The 27,546-nt window shown below is 37.1% G+C and overlaps 1 protein-coding gene and 1 long non-coding RNA gene across 3 annotated transcripts in view; one reads left to right on the top strand and one right to left on the bottom strand.

Annotated features, from left to right (window-relative positions):
• LOC103909778 (uncharacterized) overlaps positions 1-27,546 on the bottom strand; it is a 56,524-nt gene that overhangs the window by 11,812 nt on the left and 17,166 nt on the right. The window lies entirely within an intron of this gene.
• Positions 1,711-26,467, top strand: si:ch211-71m22.1. 2 transcript variants are annotated; one of them, XM_009297439.4, is made up of 10 exons: positions 1,711-1,981; positions 3,765-3,801; positions 3,937-4,020; positions 4,107-4,177; positions 4,712-4,754; positions 16,334-16,554; positions 18,966-19,127; positions 19,257-19,418; positions 25,805-25,856; positions 25,946-26,467. In XM_009297439.4, the coding sequence occupies exons 2-9, from the start codon at positions 3,786-3,788 to the stop codon at positions 25,832-25,834; spliced, it is 789 nt and encodes a 262-aa protein (XP_009295714.1). In that variant the 5' UTR covers positions 1,711-1,981; positions 3,765-3,785; the 3' UTR covers positions 25,835-25,856; positions 25,946-26,467. The 2 variants fall into 2 exon arrangements, with proteins under 2 accessions (XP_009295714.1, NP_001121867.1); NM_001128395.1 differs by having other exon boundaries at positions 1,717-1,981; positions 3,934-4,020; positions 25,946-26,465.

The raw sequence follows: 27,546 nt of genomic DNA, 5'->3' as shown, positions 1-27,546 counted from the left end.
ATATATTTATCAAAATAATATTTTAGTCAACAAACATATTTAGAAATTGAAAGATAATACAATTAAATTCAAGCAAAATTTTGTTAAAAAAATTACAGCCTACAACATTTCAACCAATTTTAAAAATATTTTAAAAATACAACATAAATCTGGGTGTACTAGTTTTAGGATCATTATCGTAAGTTATTTTTTTAGATTAGCTCTAGACTTGGCTTCAGTACTGACTAATATAATATGCACAAATATACTGTATGGCTTCCTATAAAAATATGAATTTAAAAGTTACATTTTTGAAGGGTGTACTTATATGCAGGGGTGGATTTAACCAATACGCATGGCAAGCGGCTGCTTAGAACCACAGGAAATCTGGGGCCCCAAAATAAATATCTAGAGGAATAAATTCTAGAAGAATAAATAGCAGTAACCAATAAACCATATTTAACATCATATTTTGCATGTTGAGCGTCAAACAAACAAAATGTCACGTAATTAAATATAATTTAATATAAATAAAATATAATTTTATCATTATATTAATAAAATGTGATGTAATAATATTCTAAATTTAAATATTATTATTACATCTGCCCAAATTTGTCCACCATCCCAATCATAAAGGAGTCCAGCAGTCAAAAAAAAAAAAAAAAATATATATATATATATATATATATATATATATATATATATATATATATATATATATATATGCATTTTTTTAATATACATCCATACACACTCATTTACTACAGACAATTTAGCTTACCCAATTCACATGTCTGGGTTTGTAGGGGAAACCAGAGCACCTGGAGGAAACCCACACCAACACAGGGAGAACATGCAAACACCACACAGAAATGCCAGCTGGTCCAGGCGGGACTCAAACCAACGACCTTCTTGCTGTGAGGCGATTGTGCTTCTTACTGCTCCACCGTGAAGCCCATTATTTTTAGTTGAAAACTAATTTTAAGAAAACAAATCATTTAAAATGTAGAGATTGTATTAAGACAGACGTGGAAAAGAAATTTGAAGGATATAAAATATTTCAGCAAAATAAAAAAAGTAGAAAGGGTGCATTTTAGGACTATTGAACCAATGACTGGATTCGTTTAGGGCCCCCAAATCAACAAACCCGCCCCATATATGCTGGGCACTGTACTTTTGCCTCCATGTCAGTGCCCATTATATCTAGGCTACTGTATGTATGTAGCTTATTCATTTACTCACTGAATGTTTGTTCAATTTAATGAAATATAATATACTTTATTCACACCACTACTAAAATAAAATCAATAAAAGTCTTTTTTTTCTGCTATTTTTGGTGTGTGTATGATGTTGTTTTACAGTAGAACACTATTCCACAAGAATAGCACCTGAGAATCAGTAGTAAAGTGAAAGCTGATACTCTGTGCCTACTGTGCTATATATGCCTATAGTATGCCCAGACCTATTTCTTCACATTTAATTATGCCGTTTCACAATAGTAGGCGTTGTGAAACTGAACTAATCATTGATGAAAAATAAGGACGTTGTGGTTCATTTATTTCTGTTTTATTTCCTTACTAGAGAAAACACGACAGCAATGGTATTCGCTCATTTTAAATGGTATTTGAAAAGCAGAAGCTTTAAATTAGCTACATCCGGTGGAAGAAAATCAGTTTCGAATTCGTAGCAGTGAAACAACTATTTTACCATGGAGATACTTCCGGCCACAGACGAATCATACCGAAACATAAAGCATTTAGAGTAATAACTGCCGGATTGTTTTCCTCTTTCGTTTTTGTAAGGGGTGTGTTCGCGAGCATATGTTTCCCGGGAAGGAAACAGTGAGGCAGATAAAGAGCGAGGAGAAAACTGTGTGACCGTCGCCCATTAAATGACTGAAACAAGTAAATAAAAAGTACTAACCGACAGCCTTAGGAGAGGATATTGGTGGGGAATATCAAATTAAAGAACAAGACGAGACGGCATCCTCTTTAAATAGGTAAGTTGCTATCTTTAATGCTCCTTTAAGAATGTTAACTGGCTTCAACACATAGTAATGTAAAATAAATAATAGTGGCGTTTGAAATAAAATGGATACAACGGTTATACCAGTGGCATAAAATAACTTTATAAGTTAGTTTATTATTTTATATTCCTCCTGAATTCTAAATATTAAAAAAATGACATTAAAGTCATTTTTAACCCATAATTAGCCCTTGGTTAAATTATTTTGATAATAATTATAAGTTAAGTTAATATTTAAATATAGTTAAGTTAAGTTACAGTGCTAAGCATATTTGAGAACACCCCATTTTGAAGATGAATATTTGTATCTATTTCTTAGTGAATATACGCAATTTATTTTGACACTTCAACAAAACAGATTTATTAAATGGATATATTTATTAAAATAATATTTTAGTCAACGAACATCTTTAGAAATAGAAAGATAAAATTCATGCAAATATTAGGGAACAATGTTAAACTACAAAATGTCACTAGATGTTACACATTTTTTTTTCTTTAGTTTTGCTATTTTTAAATCTAGTATTTATTACAAATTCGGGTGTACCATTATCATAAATTATTTCGTTAGATGAGCTCCAGATTTGGCTTCATTACTGATTAATCTAATGTTAACACACAAGTAAAATATTGTAAAGCTTCCTTTAGAAAATATTAATTTTTAATGAGAGATTTGTGAGGGGTGTACTTATATATGCTGAGCACTTTATAACATATATATATATATATATATATATATATATATATATATATATATATATATATATATATATATATATATATATATATATACTATAATTAATTAAATTAATTAATTATATTAACTATAATAATATAAAGCAATTTTTTTCAACACATTTCTAAACATAATAATTTGAATAGCTCATTTCTAATAACTGATTATTTTATCTTTGCCCTAATGACAGTAAATAATATTTGACTAGATATTTTTGAAGACATTTCTATACAGCTTAAAGTGACATGTAAAGGCTTAACTAGGTTAATTAGGTTAACTAGGCAGGTTAGGGTAATTAGGCAAGATCTGTAGACTATCAAAAAAAAAAATGCTGAAAGGGACTAATAATATTGACCTCAAAATGGTTTTCCCAAAATGTAAAACAAATAAGACTTTCTCCAGAAGGAAAAAAGTGTTATCAGACATATTGTGAAAATATCCTTGCTTTTTTAAACATAATTTGGGAAATATTTGGAAAAGAAAATAAAAATTCAAAGGCATCTAATAATTCTGACTTCACCTGTATATTAACCTATTGACAATGGTATTATAGGTAAACTAACAAAAGTTAAGATACAGACAATGAATTACCTTAGAAAATAAAACCATGTTATGCCATGGTAACTTATAAACAAATGTATTCAATGTGCCAGAAGCATGCACGGTTACTCTACTACTCTTAAAACCACCAATTTTCATAAAGGACAGGAACAGTCTAGTTTTTATGTTTTAGTTTTTTATTGTAAAACTGTCAAGTCAAAAATAGATCCCATGGTGTTTGAGGATTATCTTCAAATATGGACTACTCTTTGTATTCTGCTCCTTTGGTTTGACTTACCCAGTAATTCCTGGTCAGTTCCTAGGAGTTCTCAACAAAAGCATTGAGCACTAACGTCCGTTGGGGATTCATTGTCTATGTTGGCTGTTGGCTGCCAAAATCCCATTCCTTAAATAGGGGTGTAAATATCCTGGAAATATTTGTTTAACCTACGGTACTTTTTTCTATTTTGCATATTTGCAGAGCACTTTGCTGCTTTTCACCATGGAAACCAACAATGGTAAGTGTGTCAGAAAGCTTATCAACAGTAACCTGATCCTAGCAACACTGTGTTAAATAGCTTTTACAGTATGTAATTCAAGGAAAATACTCTTGCACAGTTTCAATTTGTCTTGTTTGATACTTTTTAAAGCAGGCTACCCAGTTGAGCTTCAACCAAATAAAAATGCAATTCACCCTGCCCCTGGATATGGTCAAGGAGCCGCCATACCAGGCCATGGTAAAGGAATCTAAGATAACTTTGATTGATCAAAATTGTATTTCATGGATCCTAAAGATTAACACAGTGTGTTCTTTCTTTCCTAGGTCAAGTGGTTATGATGCCAGTTCCACAGAGACCTGATGGCTGTCCACCAGGACTGGAGTACCTGACTCAGGTAGAGCTTGCTGTGCATTTGTCGTTCTGTATGGTACTTGACGGCACTTTTTTCAACAGTAAAATTACAAATTTTACCTCTTCCCAATAGGGAAACAATTAAAACATGCATTATTATATAGTGTCATGACTTTGCATTCAAAATAAATGTCATTATAATGAAAGTCAACAGAGCAAAAACAGCCACTAACATAACAAAAGAGTAGTAAATTTAAACGATACACAAAGATTAAACATTTATATGATATGCCAAAATGCACATAAAAATAGCTGGATGAAATCATAGCTACATATTAACTGCTGTGTATAATGAAGTGTCAATGTAAGCAGTGATTTAATTTTAGTTTTATTTTAGTTTTTTAGATTACTTTTTTTTCTTCTCAGCAGCCTGATGCAAGCTTTACTGCTGCATATCTTTAGTTCTGTAGGGCAGCATTGACAGTGATGGATTATTATTATTATTTGTTTTGTGATAGTATCTTATCAGCAAGTCGGGACCAAGCTTGATCAACGTGTTTTCTGTTTTACAACACAGATCGATCAACTTCTAGTGCAGCAGAAAGTTGAGCTGGCTGAAGGTAATATTGTGATATTTATTGTAGCCTTTTCTAATGATGTACACCCGATCATGACCCTTGTCTAAGCCCTGCTTTTCTTGGTTACTTTTGCTTTATCATATAAGCTTTATACAACAAATCCTAGGAATGAATTAGACATTTTTATTAACAAAATTATTTACAGTTGAATGAATGAACTCCTAAAATAGCACAAATTTAATTGATAAACACTCACTGGCCACTTTATTAGGTACACCATACTCGTTTCGGATTTGACCCCCTTTTGCTTTCAGAACTGTCTTAATCCTTTGTGGCATAGATTTCACAAGGTACTGGAAATATTCCTCAGAGATTTTAGTCCATATTGACATGATAGCTTTACACAGTTGCTGCACATCTATGATGCAAATTTCCCATGAGGCCAATTTCATTGGAGGCCAATTGAGTACAGTGAACTCATTGTCATGTTCAAGCTTAATGACATGGCATGTTATCCTGCTGGAAGTAGACATTAGAAGATGGGTACACTGCGGTCATGAAGTGATGGACATGGTCAGCAATAATACTCAGGTAGTCTGTGGCCCTGACATGATGCACAATTGGTACTAATGGGCCCGAAGTGTGCCAAGAAACTCCACCATTACACCAGCACTACCAGCCTGAACCATTGATACAAGGCAGGATTGATAAATGCTACCATCACAATGTTGCCGCAGAAATCGAGACTCATCTGACAAGGGAACGTTTTTCCAATTTTTGATTCTACAATTTTGGTGAGCCTGTGCAAATTGTAGAATCAATTTCCTGTTCTTAGCTGACAGGAGTGGCACCCGATGTGATCTTGTGCTGCTGTAGCCAATCCGCCTCAAGGTTCGACGTGTTGTGCATTCAAAGATTCTCTTCTGCATACCTCGGTTGTAACGAGTGGTTATTTGAATTACTGTTGCCTTTCTATCATCTCAAACCAGTCTGGCCATTCTCCTCTGACCTCTGGCATCAACAAGGCATTTGTACTCACAGAACTGCCGCTCACTGGATATTTTCTCTTTTTTGGACCATTCTCTGTAAACCCTAGAGAAAGTTGTGCATGAAATCCCCGTAAATCAGCAGTTTCTGAAATATTCAGACTAGCACATCTGTTGCCAATAACCATGCCATCATGTTCAAAGTAACTTGAATCACCTTTTGATGCTCAGTTTAAACTGCAGCTGTTCGTCTTAACCATGTCTACATGTCTAAATGCTTTGCGTTGCTGCCTAGTGATTGGCTGATTAGAAATTTGCGTTAACGAGCAGTTGGATAAGTGCACCTAATAAAGTGGCCGGTAAGTGTATACCTAATTGTGAAAAAAATATTATTTCTTTAAATAGTTACCATTTATTTGGTAAATTTATTTAACTACCACCTAATGTATGGTTTGTAGCAGAGAACAGTTTTGGTGATTACCAAAACATATATTTTTTTGTACTGTTATCTCTGTACTGTTTAATCTAAAAAAAGCTATTAAAAAACCTAGTTTTAAGATAATCAGACTACACTGTAATAATGTTATAATGCTTTTTTTTTGGGGGGAGGGCCTTTTTGCCTTTATTAGATAGGACAGTATTGAGACAGGAAGCGAAGTGGGAGAGAGAGAGAGGGGGTACGGTAGGAAAATGTCCTCGAGCAGGGATTCTAACTCGCGACGCCCTGATGTGCTATTGCACCATATGTCGGCACACTAACCACTAGACTATTGCGCTGACGTCATAAAGCTTTTTTAAAAACATTTTTTCTGTGTTTTTTTTTTATTTCAAGAAATCTTGCCAAGTATAATTATCTTACTTCACTGCAGATAGTTTGACTTGTTTTTAGTATGTATCTTTTTAAATCATTTTTTATTTATTGTATTTATTTTTTGTAGTGAAAGTATTTAAATTTTTCAAGACTTTATGGAATAATATTACATTTAAAAGTTTGTGGATAGGGTGGCTCAGTGATTAGCACTGTCACCCCACAGCAAGAAGGTTGCTGGTTCGATTCCTGGCTAGGTCAGTTGGCATTTCTGTGTGGAGTTTGCCCATGTTTAGGTCCAAATACATGCAGACTAAACCAAATAGAAAAAAACTAAAAAGAATGAACTAAATTGGCTGTAGTGTATGTGTGTGAATAAGAGTGTATGGATAATTCCCAATACTGGGTTGCGGCTGAAAGGGCATCCGCTGTGTAAAACATATGCTGGATAGGTTGGCGCTTCATCCGCTGTGGTGACCACAGATAAATAAAGGGATAAAGCTAAAGAAAAATGAATACATTTATAATTGAAGTTTGTGGATACCAATTACATTTTAAAATGAGAAATACCATTGTGAGCTTACACATAGTTGTTTAGATTAACCATTACAAAGACATACATTTTTAAAATAATACATGTATAATACATATTTGCATTATTTAAAACTTTTATGCTTATAATTTATATATTGAATGGATGCTTCAGCTTAGTTTGCAGTGCATTATGAAAAGTTTATTATGCATTAATAAATTTTTTTCAATATAGTGTTTGAGCTATAACATTAGATTCTCTAATTCATAAATGAATTGTTCATCAGGACTATTATTAACTGTAAATTCCTGAATGGAAAAGGTTGGTTAGTTTGTTGAACGCATCAAATCATGCTAAACCTGTTCTGCTATCTGATGGAGTTCAAGCGTGTCTTAAATGTCTCCATAGTTTCAAGGCGTCCTCTGAAAATGACCCATTCAAGTGCTGTGTAATATTATTCGGCCTGGTAAATCCATGGTACAGCAGCAGCATTTCTTGACTATTGCACCACTTGACATCAGAAGTGGCTAATATGAAAGGCAATGGCCTCTAGATTATGCTTATTTTATCAAAATAAAATGTGATCATGCCGTAATTTTTAATTGTTTAATTAGGACAGTAAGACCTAACTTTGCTTAGACTAAAGTCTTGTCACTTAACAGAAATAATGTACAGTATAGAATATAAAGTCATGGTGCAGTGGGAAAAGAATGAATATTGTGTATGACCCCCATGAGCTTAAAGGACTACATACATCTCTGCAATGACTCAAATAACTTATTAAAAAAGTAATCTGGAATGGCAAAGAAAGCGTTCTTGCAGGACTCCCAGAGTTCATCAACATTCTTTGGATTTATATTCAATGCCTCCTTCTTCATCTTACCCATGACATACTCAATAATATTCATATCTGGTGACTAGGCTGGCCAATTCTGGAGCACTTTGACCTTCTTTGCTTTCAGGAACTTTGATGTGGAGGCTGTTAATGTTGCCACCCACTCTGCAGATCTCTTGCATGCCCTCACACCGAATGTAACCCCAAACCATGATTTTTTTCTTAATCAAACTTGACTGTTTTCTGTGAGAATCTTGGGTCCATGCGAGTTCCAATAGGTCTGCATTCAAAAACTGGGATCGACGACAAGACTTTTGTCAGGTAGTGTACTATTTCATTAGCAAATAGCAAGGCAGCCCAGGTGCACATAGATAGAAAACATGTGAACCCATAGCTCATGGTCGTGAAAAAAATAACAAAAGTCTATCTATAGCTAAGTTTCATTGGTTAGTTTTGCCTTCATGTTCTCCTGCCTTGTTTGGGGGGTTACATATATATTGTTATGTATATATATATATGTTTGCAGCAGCACTGTATTATATTCTCAGACTGCATGTCTGTGAATAAACTGGCAGTAGCAAAACTCGATATGCTCGGCCAAAATATTTAAAGAAGCAGCAGCAGCACAGTAGATCTATGCCTCCAAGTCCATATACATATTTATTACCATACTAAATCTCTCCAAGAGTCATGACATGAATACCATGCAACAGAAAAGTGTAAGAAGTGTGTTAGAATGAATCATGAAGGTTATTAGGTTGAGGATTGTGATTAGTTATCTCCTCTAAAGATAAATCTATTAAGGTAAACTGTATAGAGGTCTTCACAGTGGACCCAGGACCTGAGTGTGTTCGGGTCTATATTTTAAATGGTCAGTTGTGTCCGGGTCGGGTTCCAATATATTATATTATATATTGGGTCTGTGTGTAATACCTGAGTCGATCAGGCTCAGAGAGCACCCCATCCACCAATGTTCAGTCGTCGACACTTTGCATTTGATTTGTAACTTGCAAATGTAGGATGGGATGTAAGCATGAAATAAGGTGGTTAAAACACACACGTGTGACGATAGTCAGATATTTCTGTTTTTGGGACTCCTTTTTTATATTTACATTGTTAAATAAGAATAATAAAATATAAGTGTTCTTCCACCTATAGTGGGAGAATATGGCAGTCAAGCAACAGAATGCTGATGTCATGCGCACATGTACTCTACTGCAGTCAGTGAGAATGCTTTTAACAGTAGTTAAAACGTTTTCAGCAACATATTTTTACTCCTTAATATAGAGTTTTCTGTCAATATGTGCCAATTGGGTGTAATTGGACCTCTATTGTTCAGCTGGGTTTGGGTCTACAGCGGGTCCAGTATGTTTAATGCATATCTCAAGTCTGCACAGGTTTGGGTGTCATTTTTAAATAACATACGGGTCCAAGTTAGGTCCATGCAGAAAATTTACGATTGCCTTTCTGTTTGGGTCAGAGTTTTTGGTCTCTGATAGTGATTATAGCCCCTTTCACACATACAGACCTTTTTACCAGCAATTTTCTGGAAAGGTCTGTATGTGTGAACAGGGTCTTTTTGAAAATACCCGGTAAATTCGTTGCAGCTATTTTCTGGAAAGAGCAGTTGTGACATTAGGGGTATTCGCCGGAATGCTGTGTGAACGCAGAAGGAAGATTGCCGGAAAGAGTGCTTTCACGTCTAGAACACGCTGACGTGAGACGTCTACTTTAGCCAATCAGAACACAGACACATTCACGTCCGCGTGGTTTATGAGAATAAAAGATTGTGAGTATATTTGCAGACACATTTAGCTGCTTTGTTAGTCAGATAACATTTCTATGTTCCTTCTTGATGCCAACTGTGTAAAAAATATTGATAAAATACTTATGATAAGCCGTTATATGTTTACCTTCAATCTTTGATGCGTGTGCCCGTGAAGCAGCTGGAGAGGACAGTACACACACATATCGTGTACATCTCGACATGCGAAAGTGTTCCTCCATATGTTTTCATCAAAGTTGTTCACAATACTGATCCATCCACAGAATTTGTAATGTAGACAAATGTTTACAAATACAAGCCCAGCCGTCATTTCTGGTTAATGATGTCAGAATTTACTGGTATTTTGGAATAGATGTGTGAATGGTCTTTTCCTGAAAAAATGCGAACGTGGTACCCACTGCGCCACTGCGTCGCCCACCTATAGACATACAAAAGCAAATTTGTAGATGAATCAGCACTTTCGTTTTGAGTAAAATTAGATTTTCTTTGTTTTGCTTTTGAATAAAACATCCATTTTTATTTTCATGCACAGCCAAGAGCCAAACATATATCTAAAATCCAAGTCATTTGGGATAAAACTAGTAAGTTTTTGCACAACCTCTTCAACTGCCAAAAGCTAGAGCAAGATAATACCTCCTTTCAATTTCTTTTCAACTGTGCACAATAAGCATTAGGGACAAAGTTTTATGGAACTTCTCCAAAGGTTTCCAAAGATATAAACATTTTCTATTTTTTTTCAGGGCTTGTTGTAGGTGAGGTCTAGGAGGTGAGGCTAGAACCTTGATAGACAATCTAAAAAGGAGTTTAACCATGGCATAAATTCACAAACTGTGAGAGCTTTTACAGTACAATGTGAAGAAATAGTGCACAATTGTTACGCACAAAGGAAATGAGTAACAGTATGCAAATATTTGCTTCTGGACTTTGAACAAGGGTGGAGATCAGCAGAGTCTACAATTATAGTTCAATTAAACATACAAGTATATGTTCAAATGAGACAAGTTTAGCTGAAACTGGGTGTAACATAGAAATGCCCCAAAAGGTACAAAATCCAATCATAAGTTTTTAAAACTACAAGATCACTGGATTTGTGGTCATCGCAGTACCACAAAATTTTCCGGGAATTACCACTTGTGCAATCAGATTATCACCATGGGGACAGCGCTTCCCCAGTAACAGTCCATCATGAATAAAATGTCCTCTAGCAAGGTCAGAAACTTGACTGTTAGAAAGAGCAGCAGCAAACAGTTGCAGCAAATGATGAGTCTGCACATTGTTCTCTACTCAACTCCTCTGTGGACAAAGGAAAAGACAGATCAGAGGGATCAGGTACAGAGAAAGACACAAGACTATCTGACACTCCTTTAATATGATCTGTCTGCTTGGATTCAACGTTTTTGGACATGGCTTGAATTGCAACTACCACAGGGACTTTGCGTATAGAATACTGAAGCAACTTTCCTTTAGACAAAACCATAGAAGGCCCATAAGACCAAACCTGATAATCTTCTAACCTATTTCCCATGTCCTAACTACACGTGACACAGTGCTGCAACATGCTATAAAGGTATGTTTTATATATTGGAGGTGTAACAGTACATGTATTCATCCTGAACTGTCACGGTGCGTGGGTCACGGTTTAATTCACACACTCCAATGACAAATACAGTCAGTCGCTGGAGTTAGGTGGAAAAGTAAACAGCAGAGACACTTTGCATTTGAGTGCAATATGCAGTCTTTTCATCTGAAAATGCGAGATGGAGCACTCAGGAGTTGTTCTGCCATGCTGTCGCTGTCATGTCAACTTATTACCATAAACAGAAGCTCGCAGCTTTAGTCCCACCTCTGAGTTCTTCTGATTGGTCTACAGCTCTGGAACTGATAGTATGACATATGAGCACTGCTGCAAGTGAAAGTTAAAATCATTTTATCTTCACCCAGTATCTTAAAAATGCTGTTCTGGAAAAGATGCAAGCGTATAATGCTCACGCACGTATGCCTACATAAGATATGGAAACATAAGATACTATCTTGTGCGCACTTAAGTCAGTCTATGACTTACTAAGTCCCTTCTTTATGCAGACACAATCTTGAACAGTTGTTGTCCGCTGCACATGCTGTTATGGATGCACACAACTTTTTAAAACTTTTTTATTAAAAGAGAGTTCAGTTTTTAAGCTTACTGAATCTTAAATTGAATACACAATTATTGTTTTCTGTTGTTTAAGGAATACTACAAGGATTTTCTTTCATTAGCAAAACCCATCTTCCGACAATTCAATCGGTTCCCAAAGGATGAAATCATGCACTGCCCTACTTTTTTTTCTAATTTCAGGACAGTTTCAAGTGGATGGACATTATGCTAGGGGAAAAAAGGACCAATCTTCTTAGGATCTTAGGAAAAAAAGGATCTTAACTCAAGTTTTATGGCAACTTTAAAACAGCGAAAGCTTACTGTGCATTAGCTCTCGGCAGCTAGCTCTCTGCAACTCTCACATGGTTGCCCACTTAAACTAAGCAAGGCTGCGCCTTGTCTGTACCTGGATGGAAGACCATATGGGGAAGCTAGGTTACTGCCCGAAGTGGTGTTGGTGACACCAGCAGGGGGTGCTCAACCTGCGGTCTGTGTGGGTTCTAATGCCCCATAAACTGATGGGGACTGCTCAGTGAGTGCTGGTCCTGACTCTGTGGTCATTAAAAATCCAAGAATGTCCTTCGAAAAAGAGTAGGGGTTAATCAGCCAAATTTGCCTGGTGGCCTCTGTCCTAGCCATCCCCATATTATAATTGGCTTAATCATCACTACTGTCTCCTCTCCACCAATCAGCTGGTGTGTAGTGTGCGGTCTGGTGCAATATGGCTGTCGTCACGTCATCCAAGTGGATGCTGCACACTGGTGGTGTATGAGTAGATTCCCCTCAATAATGTGTAAAGCGCTTTGAAAAGTGCTATATAAATCAAAGGAATTATTAATTATTATTATTACACTTAATTAATATTACACAATGTTCCTTTAGCCATCCATGCCTTTATGACAGTCCCTCCCTGTTGAGTTCCCCTGAGATCTTCTCCATGCACCCTAGTCCTTGTCTTCCTCACCTAGACAGAATGTGGAGGAGGTGACCTACTGTCCATGGTGGATGACGCCATCAATCAAGCTAGCGAGGTGAAAGTGTAAGTTTGCGAAGTGGTGCATTTGACTCCGTGACGATCTAAGATTAGAATCAAGTTGTCCTTTCTTCATTATGGAGTATGTACGGTCTCTCTCCACTCTGAAGGTTTATATTGCTGCCATCTCTTCTTATCATTATGCAGTGGATGGTAAAACCGTGGGAAAACACAATCTGATCATTCAATTCATTAGAGGTGCCAGGAGGATAAACCTTTCTCAGGAATTTATCATGCCCTCTTGGGATCTCTCTGTGGTCCTAAGGGGCATGCAGAAGGCTCTATTTTAACCACAAGACTCAGTTGAGCTTATATTCCTGTCTTTAAAGACTATGTTAAATTGATTTAAGAGGTTAGGTGATCTAGAGACATTTTCAGTCATTGTTTCCTAGAGTTATCCTAAGATCTAGACCTGGATTTACACCCAAGGTTTGCACCACTCCATTTTGAGAGCAAGTGATGACCCTGTAAGTGCTTATCTGGGAGGAGCCTGCTGTGCCATGTTTGTACTCTGCACATTTATGTGGACTAAACGCAGAACTTCAGCAGGTCTTTGTCTGTTTTGGAGGATGCAAGATGAGAAGTGCTCATGAGACGGTGAAGAGGAAACGGGAGTTTGGCCCAGTATGTGAGTGTATGCTTTTTGGTCAACCCTCATATTCAGCATCATTGCTCATATATGTGATTCCCTGGTTCAGTAATCCTTTAAGTATATCCATCCACAGAAAATAATTTGGGTAAACCCATCTCTTACCTCTGATAGAACTCTGTCCATTGTACAGTCCTTATATAGCCTATAAGTACATCTCCCCTCTGGCTCCAGAAGGTTGTGGTCACCACAACATCCTTCCCCTTGTTTTCTCAACTTACTGTCATATTTGAAGTTCTAATTTTAGCTAAACAGCTAGGGTAACTTGCTGCAAAAGCCCCTATAAATTAATTTGCCATATGTTTTTTTCCCGCATCAACATAATGCAGAAATATCGACTTGAATTACAGGTGTCAAATCCAGTTCCTGGAGGGCCGCAGCCCTGCACAGTTTAGTTCCAATCTTGCTTCAACTCACTTGCGTGTAGGTTTCAAACAAGCCTGCAGGACTCAATTAGTTTGATCAGGTGTGTTTAATTAAGGTTAAAGCTAAACAGTGCAAAGCTGCAGCCTTCCAGGAACTGGATTTGACACCTGTGGGTTTGAGAATTCCTGGAGGCAACAGAGAGGTTACATCTCTACAACCATAATACTGATCCACCAGCTGAAGGCTAGCGACAATCTGAGGTATCTGAGCATGCGCCACTTATATACACATATGAATGTGTGTTGCTCCATATGCAGATTTTACTCACCAATTGTCATATTCATGACCAGTACTTGGTCAGAATTCTTCATCTCATCAGTTTTTTATGTACCAAAAGGCAGAGCAAGACGTGCAGCTGGTTTACAGAGATACTAGCTTGTACATAAGCCAGAAGAATGAAAACAAAGAAAGCATTTTTAAATACACAGCCGAGACATTACACCGTAATAATATATACATATAATAACAAGCCATGGTCAACCAAAACCAAGAAAAAGAGCAGAATCTACCTGTCGTTGTTTACAAGGTTGTCTAAAGCGCGAGCTGCTTCACTTTCTTGATAAAGAGAGCATGCGAGTCTATATTTGAAAAAACCAACCCAGGCTCATTCTGAAAACGTAGTCCCGTGGACGTTTCTGGAGGCCGTGAATTATGAGCCGGATTTACATATGACTGCATTCAATTTTTTAAGCGAACGCTACGGGGCTGTTTAATGTCGTTTCTTTTCATGCTGACCACTTACCTCCGTATGGAGGGCTTTCCCCCCGCAACCAGTTTGTCCAGTTAGCTCGTCGTGTACGTCGGCAGACTTGTGACGCAGAAAGGAGCTAACCACGACGACGACCGGTTTCGAGTCTGGAAAAAAGTGGTTCCAGAAATCAGGTAATACAAAAACAGAATCCAAATAATAAAGTGAGCAAGTTCATAACAGGGTGAGATCTGAAAACGTGGTAAAAATCAGAGGAGGGCTTTTTTTTTTCTGGACGGCTTTTGTAAATTGTTAGTTAGGTTTAGGAAAGTAAGCGGGTGGGCGGGTCAATCGGTAAAATTGGTTGGGTTCAGGGAAGGAGGAGGGTGGGTCAGCCGATAGGCCAGTCGCCCGGTTAATCATTCAGCCAGTCAGACAGACAGTTGTTCGACAGGGGCCTCGGGCGAGAACGGCACTCGCGAGAGACATTTGAGTCGCAGAAAAATCGCACACATCGGCGGATTCGCGAAAACAAAAACTCCAAAAATACGTACCTCCCGGGATGTATTTCGCAGTCTCTAGAAACATCCACGGGACTAAGTTTTCAGAGATAAGCCTGGGTTGGAAAAAACAAACTTCTTGAGCTGATGATAACGTGTGCGGGAATATTGATGTGCTTCTGACATCCGACCCTTTCATAAATGGGCAAATGCGAGAGTGAAGGGTGAAAAAACAAAGGAGAAGTCAGACCAATTACAGTTAAGTAGTGATGTGCGGATCGATACTAAAATATCGATATCTCCGATACCAGATTTGTTTGTCCTAGAATGATTCTTTCAGTAACCCAAAACATGAACAAACTGCCATTTTTACCTATTAACTATTAACAGAATTACTTTCTAACAGAGGTTACATGTGCTGGTGAAGATTAAAGATGCAGATGAGAGGTTTCCACTGACTGTGGGCTATATGTTGCATATTGTTTTTGAGCCCAAATAAGGACTAAATGTGTACTGTGTGTAGTTTTTCTGTAATTGGTAACATATCGGAGACTGTAAGGGTCTGTATTCTGTGTTCATATATTTTGCATTTATTTATTTTATATAATCGCATATGTTACAGTAGGCTATTTCGCTATTTCCCATCATTGATCTGTAGTTATAAGCAAATCATGTTCATTTATATCAAACATTTATACACAAATATTTATGTGTATAAAGCATCTGTTTTGTGAGAAGTGCGTCTCATATGATATGTTAACGAAAACAAAATTAATAAAACCCCTTACCTAACCTAACTTATTACTGAAAATTTTAAATATTAAGTTGAAAAAACAAAATGCATTTAGGAATAAAAAGTAGAAGTAATTTGTTTAAGTTTTTAATTTTTCCACTGTATGGTTGGTCTTGGTATGACTCACGTTTAGTTTTTTCCACTGCATAAAGTATCTGGTACCTGGCACCCATGTCATTGGATTTGCAAAAAAAGTCAGCCAATATAGGATTATTTTAGTCCGTTGCACAACTTAATTTACATGACTGTATTTTAACTGTATATGTTTGCCTTTTATTTCTGTAACCATAGCTTTAATGTTAAACCAAAAAAGCTTGTCTCTCAATATGGCAGATTTGAGCAGTAACCTTTTAGGCAGGGTTTACCAATGTGTCTTAATGAAATGCACACAATTTGACAAAAACGTGCATCGTTACAACCTATTTTGTGTTTTGATTGCTTTGTATTACAGTTATCTTGGGCTGGGAGACCAATAACAAATACATTGTCAAGAACAGTATGGGGCAGCAGGTGTTCTATGTGGCTGAGGAAAACGACTGCTGCAACAGACAGTTCTGTGGGCCGCTGCGCTCTTTCGTTATCCATGTTCAGGATAACTTGGGACAGGAAGTGATGAGACTTATGCGTCCTTTGAAGTGTGGAAGCTGCTTCTGCCCCTGTTGCCTCCAGGAGGTAAATCATGTTTTTATTATTTATGTTACATGCTCGTACCTTCCATCTCATCCCTCTCATTTTATTAATGTTTCAAAGCCTTTGATATTAATTTCATGCTTATTTGTTAAATATTTATGTTAATTACTGAAAGATATGTAGGTAACGTGAAAGGAAAGAGTGATTTTGTTAGGCAATTTTATTAGGGACAACTTTCCAACTGCTCGTTAATGCAAATTTATAATCAGCCAATAACATGGCAGCAACTCAGTGCATTTAGGCATGTATACATGATCAAGATGATCTACTGCAGTTCAAACTGAGCATCGGAATGGGGAAGAAAGGTGATTTAAGTGACTTTGAACGTGACATGGTTGTTGGGAGTTTTTCAGAAACTGCTGATCTACTGCGATTTTCATGCACAACCATCTCTAGGGTTTGGTCCAAAAAAAAGAGAATATCCAGCGAGTTGCAGTTCTGTGGATGCAAATGTCTTATTGATGCCAGAGGTCAGAGGAGAAAGGCCAGACTGGCTTGAGCTGATAGAAAGGCAACAGTAACTCAAATAACCACTCGTTACAACAGAGGTATGCAGAAGAGCATCTCTGAACACACAACACGTCAAACTTGAAGTGGATGGGCTACAGCAGAAGACCACACCGGGTGCCACTCCTGTTAGCTAAGAACAGGAAACTGAGGTTACAATTAAGACAGGCTCACCAAAACTGGACAATTCAACAACATGAAAGCATGGATCCATTCTGCCTTGAATCAACGGTCTAGGCTGCTGGTGGTGGTGTAATGGTGTGGGGGATATTTTCTTGGCACACTTTGAGCTCATTAGTAGCAAGTGAGCATTGTGTCAACGCCACAGCCTACCTGAGTTTTGTTGCTGCCTATGTCCATCCCTTTGTGACCACAGTAACAATCTTCTGATGGCTACTTCCAGCAGGAGAATGCGCCATAACATAAAGTGTGAACCAAGTCAGACTGGTTTCTAGATAATGACAATGAGTTCACTGTACTTAAATGGCCTCCACACTCACCCAATCTCAATCCAATAGACCACCTTTGGGATGTTGTGGAATGAGAGATTCGCATCCTGGATGTGCATCTGACAAATCTGCTGCAACTGTGTGATGCTATCATGTCAATATGGACCAAAATCTCTGAGGATTATTTCCAGTACCTTGTTGAATCTATGCTACAAAAGATTAAAGCAGTTCTGAAGGCAAAAGGGGTCCAACCTGGTACTAGTATTGTGTACCTAATAAAGTGGCCATGAATGTATATCTGTGATGGTAGATTTCAATAATCGGCATATAACATTTTTCAGAAAATATTCTAATGTGTTTCTCGGGGACTGTGTTGTATTTTTTTTTTTATCAGTCTTGTCCTTTTGAGCTTTAATATCTTTATATAATATATAATAAAATGTAAATAAACCATTAATATAAAATGTTTAATATTAAACTAAATATTTCATACTCTCTCCACCAAATCAAAGTGAAAAGAAAATAAATGTATAAAAGAGGAAATAAATCATAGAGGACCCTTTAAGAATTACATGTAATTTCATAATTTCAATAATCTACAATAATTTGACTTGTGTGACAAGGCAGGGTTAGTTTTAAGTTTAAATTCTAATGTTGCTGAATCAACATATGGCTTATGCATGTCATGTTCAACAGTAATTGCATGAATTATGCATTGCAAGATGGGTAATATGGCAGCACGGTGGCTCATTGGTTAGCACTGTCGCCTCACAGCAAGAAGGTCACTGAGTCGAGTCCCGGCTGGGCCAGTTGGCATTTCTGTGTGAAGTTTGCATGTTCTCCATGTTGGCATGGGTTTCATCAGGGTGCTCTGGTTTCCCCCACAGATCAAAGACATGCACTTTAGGTGAATTGGATAAGCTAAAAAATAGTTCGTAGTGTATGAGTGTGTATGGATGTTTCCCAGTGATGGGTTGCAGCTAGAAGGGTATCAACTGCGTAAAACATATGCTGGATAAGGTGGCGGTTCAGATTGATAAAGGGACTAAGCTGAAAAGAAAATGAATGAATAATGGGTACTATGGTGGCTCAGTGGTTAGCACTGTCGCCTCACAGCAAGAAGGTCGCTGGTTTGAGTGCAGGCTGGGACAGTTGGCATTTCTGTGTGAAGTTTGCATGTTCTCCCTGTGTTCATGTGGGTTTACTCTTAGTGCTCTAGTTTCCCTCACAGTTAAAAGACGTGCGCTTTAAGTGAATTGAATATACTAAATTGGCCCCAATGTATGAGTGTGTGTGAATGGGTGTTTTCCAGTACTGGGTTGTGGCTTGAAGTGTATCCACTGCGTAAAACATATGCTGGGATATTTATCATATCTATATCCAGGGTATTTCAAGATGCCTAAACTTACTGTTCATGTCTTTTTTTGTCTTCCTTAGCTTGAAATCCAAAGTCCACCAGGCTACCCGATTGGATACGTGATCCAGAATTGGCATCCATTCCTTCCCAAATTTACCATTCAGAATGAGAAAAAAGAAGCTGTTTTGAAGATTGAAGGACCGTTCTGTTCATGCAGATGTTGTTCGGATGTGAACTTTGATGTATGAACCATGCTTTCTTTTCCAAATTTAAAAGAAAATAGTTTTGACATTAAGCCATGTAAAAGATTATTTTTTAGTACCACATAACATTTTGCGTGATCATAAATCATTTTATTTCCTTGCAAATAGGTTTTGTCTTTAGATGAATCCACAAAGGTGGGCAAAATTTCTAAACAGTGGACAGGTCTGGTGAGAGAAGCTTTCACAGATGCAGACAATTTTGGAATCTCCTTTCCTATGGATCTGGATGTGAAGATCAAAGCTGTGCTTTTTGGAGCATGTTTCCTCATAGTAAGCATCAATAATTACATCTCATCATGTTTATGTTTAAAACAATGTTGTGATATTATAATGATAAGCCTCTATAGGCATTCTGGGCCCTATCATATACCCGGTGCTGCAATGTTTTTTGCTAGTTTCAGCCTGGCGCAGGAATCATTTCTACATCCTGCACCATGTTCTTTAGGTAGCAAATACATTTGCACCTATTTGTGAGCCCATGGGCATGCTTGTCTGAAAAGGAGGTGTGTTGAGGTGCATTACTGTCACGTTGTTATTTCGGGCCAACTGATATAGGCTGCATGTTGTGGTCCTGCCTATGAGTTCAGACTAGAGATCTGCGCAGGACAAAATTTCTAATCCCGCTCCCGCCAGGTTTTAGTCCGAACCCTACTGCTCTCGCTTATATTCAGCATTTGCTGTCCCGCTGCCCGACCCTTCCCGTTTTCTAACCGCTGCTCTCGCTAAAAAAACAAAAACCACCCAGTGTATAAACACACACACAAACATAGACACACAGCACCAAGCAAGTGACACAGAGACAGCATCACGCTCTCTCTCATTCACACACATACACACACACATAGACAGCACCAAGCTCTCTCTCTCATTCACACAAATATGGCCCTATCATACACCCGGCGCAATGTGGCGCAAGGCGCGGTGCAATAGTCTTTTGGTAGTTTCAGCTTGACGCCCATAGGCGTTCTGGTCTAAAAAGGAAGGCGTTCTTAGGCGGACCGCTGGCGCGTTGCTATTTTGAGAAACTAAAATAGATTTTTCATTAGACCAAAACAAACCTGGTCTAAACTCCAGCGCAGAGTTGCGCCTCGCTTACACACTGCTTAATACGCACAAGAGAACAACAGGCAAATATCTTTACATATGAAAAAATTTGAATATTAAGGATATATATAGGATATAATAAGAATAGATATAGGATATAAATACAAAGGATTAAAATATTACAAAACATTATTTTCTAGCCTACATAAATATGAAAAATCACTTCTTTTATGTCTTCTTCATCTCGGGAGGCTTTTTCAGTTCATTCATAACAATTTGCTTTTGTATAATGTAATTATTATTAGCAGTATTATTTATTATATGCATATTTATATTTGTTTTATTAAAAACAAGCTTAGATTTGCCCACCTGTCAGGTTTTAGACCATATGGGGCACAGCATGTGTTTTAGGATATAACTCAGGTTTTTGAGCACACTTCGTTGTTGTTGTTCATTTATTCGTTTGCTGGAAATTAGAACTGAATTTAGAAATAGTTTTGAAACTAATATTTGCGCTTAACAAACGCAATTAATTATTTATAGATTATTTGATGTCTGTGCGTAAAGGTTTCACTATCCAAGAGCGAAAGTGAAAGTAGATTCATTATCTCTCATTCTCACGCAGTAGATGCTCTGATTAACAGTTTTCTGTAAAAAAAAAACTGTTAACTGTTTGCTAGTGAAATGTTCAGTTTTTCCACTTGGACTTACTTTACGTCCTGTAAATAGCGAATGCGCTTATGGCGCGACGCAGCTGGCTCTTAAAGGGAATGGGAGATGAGACTTTAATTGGTTTATTCTTAAAACACACCTATAACTCATTAAGAAAATAAACTCAACCCTTTTAGACTATGTGCCACGGCGCAAAGCAGATTTTCCCGTCCTTAAATTAGCAAAAATGCATTCTGACACGCCCTGAAAGCGTTTGCGCCCTGCGTTTTGTGCTCTGCGCATGGACCGTCAAAATAGAGCCCATAGACAGCAGCAAACAATCTAAACACGGCATCACGCTCTCTCATTCACACACATACATACGCGTGCTCGCTTGCTCGGGAGTCAGGAGCGATATTGATAGACTGCCCGCTCCCGTTCAAATTATACCAGTTACTGACCGATCCCGCGCTTTATCCAGAAATTTATTCCTGCGCCACAAGCTATCTGGTCGGATCTTGCGGTACAGCCGTGGGAATGCAGACCTTGAGTTCAAACTGCATGATTTTAGCCCCAATTTTGAATCGCCGACAGGTTTTTGAGAAATCGCCGACAAAATGCCTGAAAGCACCGGCAAATCGGTGCTCGTTCACGTGAGTAACAATCACACAGTGTGAACTATCAAAGACGTGATCTGAGTTTGTCACGGGGGCATGAATGAAATGTTCATGAGTGAAATTTAAACAGCCGATCTGCTGTTAAAGCAATTAATGTAAATGCCTTAATTATATTATTGTCTTATTCAGATTAAATGCAAACAACTAGATTACAGATGTCCATGTAAACATAGTCACATAGTGTCTTAAAACTCAGTGAAAGATCCAGAAGGGCATCCTGCTGATTTGAATCAGAATGGCACTTTTTTGTCAGACGACTCACCGGGTTTCATTCACCGTCATTAATTTTAAAAAGCACTCAGTTTGTTTTTATTTGTTATAAATAAACGCATTAACTCTACAGATGCCTGATAGTTAGCTGTGAAACTAATGTTAATCAGATTCCCTCTAGTGAACGCATAAAAATCATCATCATAATTTAGTCGAGTGCACGCCTCAAATTCTCGCACCCCCTTAATAGATTCTCATGCCCCACAGGTAGAAAACCCCTGCTTTAGACAATGTTCTTAGATCAGGGGTGTCCAAACTCGGTCCTGGAGGGCCAGTTTCCTGCAGATTTTAGCTCCAACTTGCCTCAACACACCTGCAAGGATGTTTCTAAAAAGCCTAGTTAGAACTTGATTAGCTAGCCCAGGTGTGTCTGATTGGGGTTGGAACTAAACTTTGTAGGACACCAGGGGCCTGTTTCAGTAAGGAGGTTCAAACAACTCGGAGTTTAAACTTGAACTCTGAGTTGATTTACCAAGAGATTAAAAACTCTGAGTTTTCGGTTTCAGAATAGCGGATTTGAGTTAGGTCAATCATCTTTGAGTAGACCAACTCAGAGTTAAGCGCGCACACCGTGACTATAAAAAGGCATTATCAATGGAGCGCAGATATTACGAGTGACTATGGCAACATCTTAAAAAAAGAGATCATCATTTCTTTCTCCAGCTGAACTTGATTTGCTCAAGCAAAGTTATAGCAAATATGAGTGTATATATTTAAAAAGAAGCAACCATCAGAGAAACAGAGACAGTTAGCCTGGGAAAACAGCTGCTCAAGTTAATGCAGATTTTTTTTTTTTAAGTATTTAAACATTTAAATATAATAAAATAAGTAATGTAATGTGTGACGTTTATACTTTTTTCAAAACTTTTATACACGTTTATCAGTTTTAATAGATTTAACTGTGCACTTGTGTCTGCCTTTTTATTGATCAAGTGATAGAGGTTGATATAACATTAAGACGGTAAGCAGTGCTAAAAACTATTTAGACAGAATAATAATCCCATTAATCAGTAACAGTACATGTCGAAGGACAAGCCTCGTACGTGACTTTGTTCTGTGTGTGACAAAAATGCAATAGCTGTGTTTCCATCAAAATACAGGCTATTACATAAATTTGTGCAAAACTGGAATAACGCCTAAAAATAAAGCAGCGTTTTTATCCAAAGAGTCAAAGAGAACACACTCGTCACTTCCTGATTAACTTGCGCCAAATATCAACAGTAAAAACAGAATTTACTGCGGTAGAATAAGCTGCATCAATAATTCTTTATTTAATACTTGCGCCTCAGAAGACAATTGACAAACAATGAACACGTGGGGGCGTTTGAAGCCATGAGACACGGAGACTCTTGACACGCTCCAGACGCTCGGAGGTAATTAATAATATACACTAATACTGAAACAGTAAAGGCATTTTAGAATGACTAAAACAACATTTAAGATGTTCTGCAGTGTGCTCAGTCTGCTGGTTTGTCCATTCACACACATTTTCATCATCATCTCCAACAAACCTTTTTTTAATGTACATACTGTAATTTATTAAGTGTACTTCGTAGTTTATGCGCATCTTTTCTTATGAAATAAAAGTTTAACCTACTCATTTATGCGCATGTTTTTTATGCATATTTTCAAAAGTTATGTGAATCATGACGTTGCCATCAATCGTTTTTATGCACATCTCCAAAATGAGCTCTAAAATAAGTGTGCAGAGACGTAAGGCTAAGGCGAGAAATACGCTTCATCTTTAAAAAGGGGGAGGAGACCGACAGAAACTCTGAGTTTAGAGAATAAAACCTGCTCCGGACCAGGTTAGATTCACAGAGTAAGTTACCACAGTAACTGACTCTGAGTTAAAGTTACCTCTCTTTCAGAAACAGGCTTGACTTACCCTGATTTCTTTAGTTTAACAAACCTGCCATTTTGAAACGGAAAACCCAGAGTTTCTCTCATTTCAGGGTTAAAATACTCTGAGTTTTCACTTAACCTCCTTTCTGAAACAGGCCCCAGCTCTCCAGGAGCTAGTTTGGACATGCCTGTCTTAGATCATTGAAGGTCCCATGAAATTAAAATACATTTTTTTAGATGTTAGTTTCAGTATTGTTAACTTTTAAGATATCTTGTATCTTATTTTTAACTTCTAAGATATTAAATAAGCAAATTCTCTTAAGATTGCAATACATCCAAAATTCTGCTGCACGTGTGTTGACACATACATCTTTCTCGGTCGCACATTACTCCTATACTCCAACAGCTTCACTGGCTGCCCGTCAAGTCTCGTATTGATTTTAAAACATTGATTTTAACATATAAAGCAGTTCATGGTCGTACGCTGTTTCAGCCTTGCTGCAAACTCAGCACCATGGGAGGTAGGGCATTGTCTTTCCCACTAACATTAGGAGTGCCAGTTCATTGGACACTTTTAAAAAGCTACTTAAAACTTAGGTCTGTTTTTAATTTGCGATATCTTTTATTCTTACTGTGTTTTTTATTGTATTTTTTATTGTTTACTGTGCTTTGTGGTTTTCACTTTCTTGTAAGTGCTTCGAGTTTTAGAAAAGCGCGTTATTAATGAAATATATTATTATTATTATTAGTGTGCTAGATAGAATTCACGTTTAGGAGATATAAAACTGATTTAAACATGTAAAATAGTGATGTGCGGATCAATACTAAAATATCGATATCTCTGATACCAGCTTTGTTTATTGTAGAATCGATTATCTCATCCAAATATCGATATTTCAGTAGTTTGGAGCAAATATGTTGTTTATTGGAAGCAGAAATACAATGGAAAAGTAACCACAATTACTCTAGTTTATCTGAATAATGCTAACTTAGTCGGAACTACTTGTTCTTCCGCCTGCCAAGTCATGTGTGTAAAATGGCACTGTATAACTGTAGAGTAGGCTAGCTAGCCTCTCAGGCAGTCCGCTTGCACATGTTGTTCAGTCACACTGTCATTGGATATGGGTGACCGCAAGCAAAGTTTTGTGTGGAGCTACTTCCATAAACTCAAACAATGCTGTTTGTGACACGTGTAACAAAACAGTGAGGTACTGTGGTAAAACCACAAACCTAATCAAACACCAACATATAAATCACAAGACAGAATATGACTACATCATGACTAGGCGGTCAGAAGAGGAGGAAAGGAGAGGTACAGGTGTTGCTGTGGCGAGACAGACATTGCTTGCAGAGTCCTCAGGTGCAGCAGCTAGGAACTATGCAGGTACAGAGGGAGAAAATGTGGCGATGTGACTGTATTTTGTGGACTTGGGTTTTTGTGACAATGATAAAACATAAGAAAAAGGTTAAAAATCTTCAAGGGGGTCGGATTAGCATGTCACTAAACTAAAAGTAAATGTTGTTTTATGTTAAGATGTTCAGGCAGGCATTTTAAGATATACATGCTCAGAATCTGTCAAAAATATGTAAATTGGCTCCTTTTTTGTATGATAATCTTCAATAAACAAGAATAGCCCGTAATATGTTTCCTTTTCAGTATAAAGTGACACTTTTAGGTAAACTAATTGTTACTTTAATTTTCCAAACAGTATTTTTGGGGAAAGTATCGGTATCGGCGATACTCGCCTTTTTATTATTTGGTATCGGATAGGAAATCAGTGGTGTCACACATCACTAATGTAAAGCTTGTAGTTTGTCACTTTCACCTAAATGGATCAGCGTCACGTCATACTTTAGTTTCACATGAAATCATAACCAATCAAGTACTCTCTAGTATCTGACATGCACCGCCCCCTCTTCTCATTTGCTTTCATTTGATGCACTTGAGCTCGACCACTCTCACTGTCAGCACTGTGATAAAACAAAACACTATTGGCTGTTTTTAAAAAAGGGGAGCGGCTACACTGTATCCCTCCCTCTCTTTGTGTTTTGGTTGAGATTATGTCAAACATCAAATAAAAATGCCCATTTCAAAGCACTTCATGGGACCTTTAAAAAAAGGTTTCTGTGTTCAACATTGAATAATCCCCTATCATTTATCTTTTGTAGGACTTCATGTTCTTTGAACACAATAAATGAGTGATCATTCTTTGGATGCCATGTAAGTACATTTCAACTGCATATAGATGTTTGTTCATCATGATGATTTGTAAACACACAGTTCTAATTGTCTTTCAATTGGTATTTCAGATTGAATTTTGACCTTCTTGTTTGTGATGTCCTTGATACACCACTAGGTGACAGCAATTGCCTTTACAATAACGCTAGGATCTTAACATCAACAAAGAACCAACTCTGTGAAAGGATTTGCCAAACTGTCAATGTTCAAGATATGTTATACAATATAGGCCAAGTTGTAACAAGCAAGTTGCCATTCATTCATTTTGGTTCCTTTTTTCATATGTAGTTTACTGGCCAGTGCTCATAATGTTTAATATAATATAATCCATGCTACACTGAAAAAGTGGTAACCTAAAAACTAAATTAACCAATTGTATCATATCATATTATATATAGACTAAGTATATTCTTCCTCAAGTATTGAAAAGATAAGAAAAAAATAAGAAATATTTAAGGTAATATATGTTAAGTAAACACTGTTTGCATTCAGTGTATTGATAGATGATTATAGGTGATGAAAGTTATAATCAAACATTTTATTCTGTAAAAAAAAACTGTGAACAAACACAATAAATATATACAAATATCCAATAATTATTCTTATTTTTGTGAATAACACTTACAGTTTCATTTTGCACCTATGCTGTCTTATTCCTGAAGTGCTCTTCATCGCCTCATTATGCCTTCTTAGAAGTTAAGGAGGCATTAGATAATGAATAACACTTTCACTTTTTTTCTACCTTTGCTTTCTTGCTAGTTTGCATGTTGCTCAGCAACAACACCTCATTTACACTCCATAAGAAGAGAAACCTCAAGAGGTAACATACGAAATGGTGCTTGAAAAAAAAAAAGCCCTTAGCCTTATCCCAAGTCAATTAAAAAAGAAATATCTGTGGGCTTTCACTAAAATACATAAACATAAGTCACTGTATTTTCTACATTAAATGTAATATTCTGACTTTATTATTTATACTTGATATTTTAAATGTCACGTTGTGCCTTGATATCCATTAACATGGCTTTGTTTCTCATAATTTCAGCTTTACATCTCACATTAAACGTTTTTTTTTTTTTTTTGCACATTGAAACTATAGGTTTCTTTTTTTTTTGACTTAAAGAGATTGTTCACCCCAAAATTTAAGTTTACTAACCATTTGCTCACTCTTAAGTGGTTTTGTTGAGAACACAAAAAAGATTCAGTTCAATTCATGTTTATTTCTATAGCGCTTTTACAATGTGGATTGTGTCAGAGCAGCTTAACATAGAAGTTCTAGTAAATTGAAACTGTGTCTGTTCAGTTTTCAGAGTTGAAGTTCAGTTTAGTTCAGTTCAGTGTGGTTTAAGTTTCACTGCTGGAAGTCCAAACACTCGAGAACAAATCTATCGATGTGCAGCTCCACAAGTCCCAAATCAAGCCAGTCAGTGGTGACAATGGCCAAGACGACTGGGTTCACACCAAATAAGACTCGCCTGTGGGATGGTAATTCACCTTTGTTATTATGTTTTTATTTACTCGTATGCAATTTACACAGCATGTAATAGCCTTATTTGATAGGACAGTAGGATGGCTGGAAAATAAATGGGAGAGAGGGAGGATGGAATAGGGTATATGCGGAAGTATGCGGAAGGACTTTTAATTTGTCTGTAACCTGGGTTTAGCGCTTCTGGTG

This window comes from Danio rerio, chromosome 2 (assembly GCF_049306965.1).
Source record: "Danio rerio strain Tuebingen ecotype United States chromosome 2, GRCz12tu, whole genome shotgun sequence".
In the NCBI taxonomy this organism is placed as follows: Eukaryota; Metazoa; Chordata; class Actinopteri; order Cypriniformes; family Danionidae; genus Danio; species Danio rerio.
Note: the sequence above shows the minus strand (reverse complement) of the source record. Positions and strands in the feature narration are given on the sequence as shown.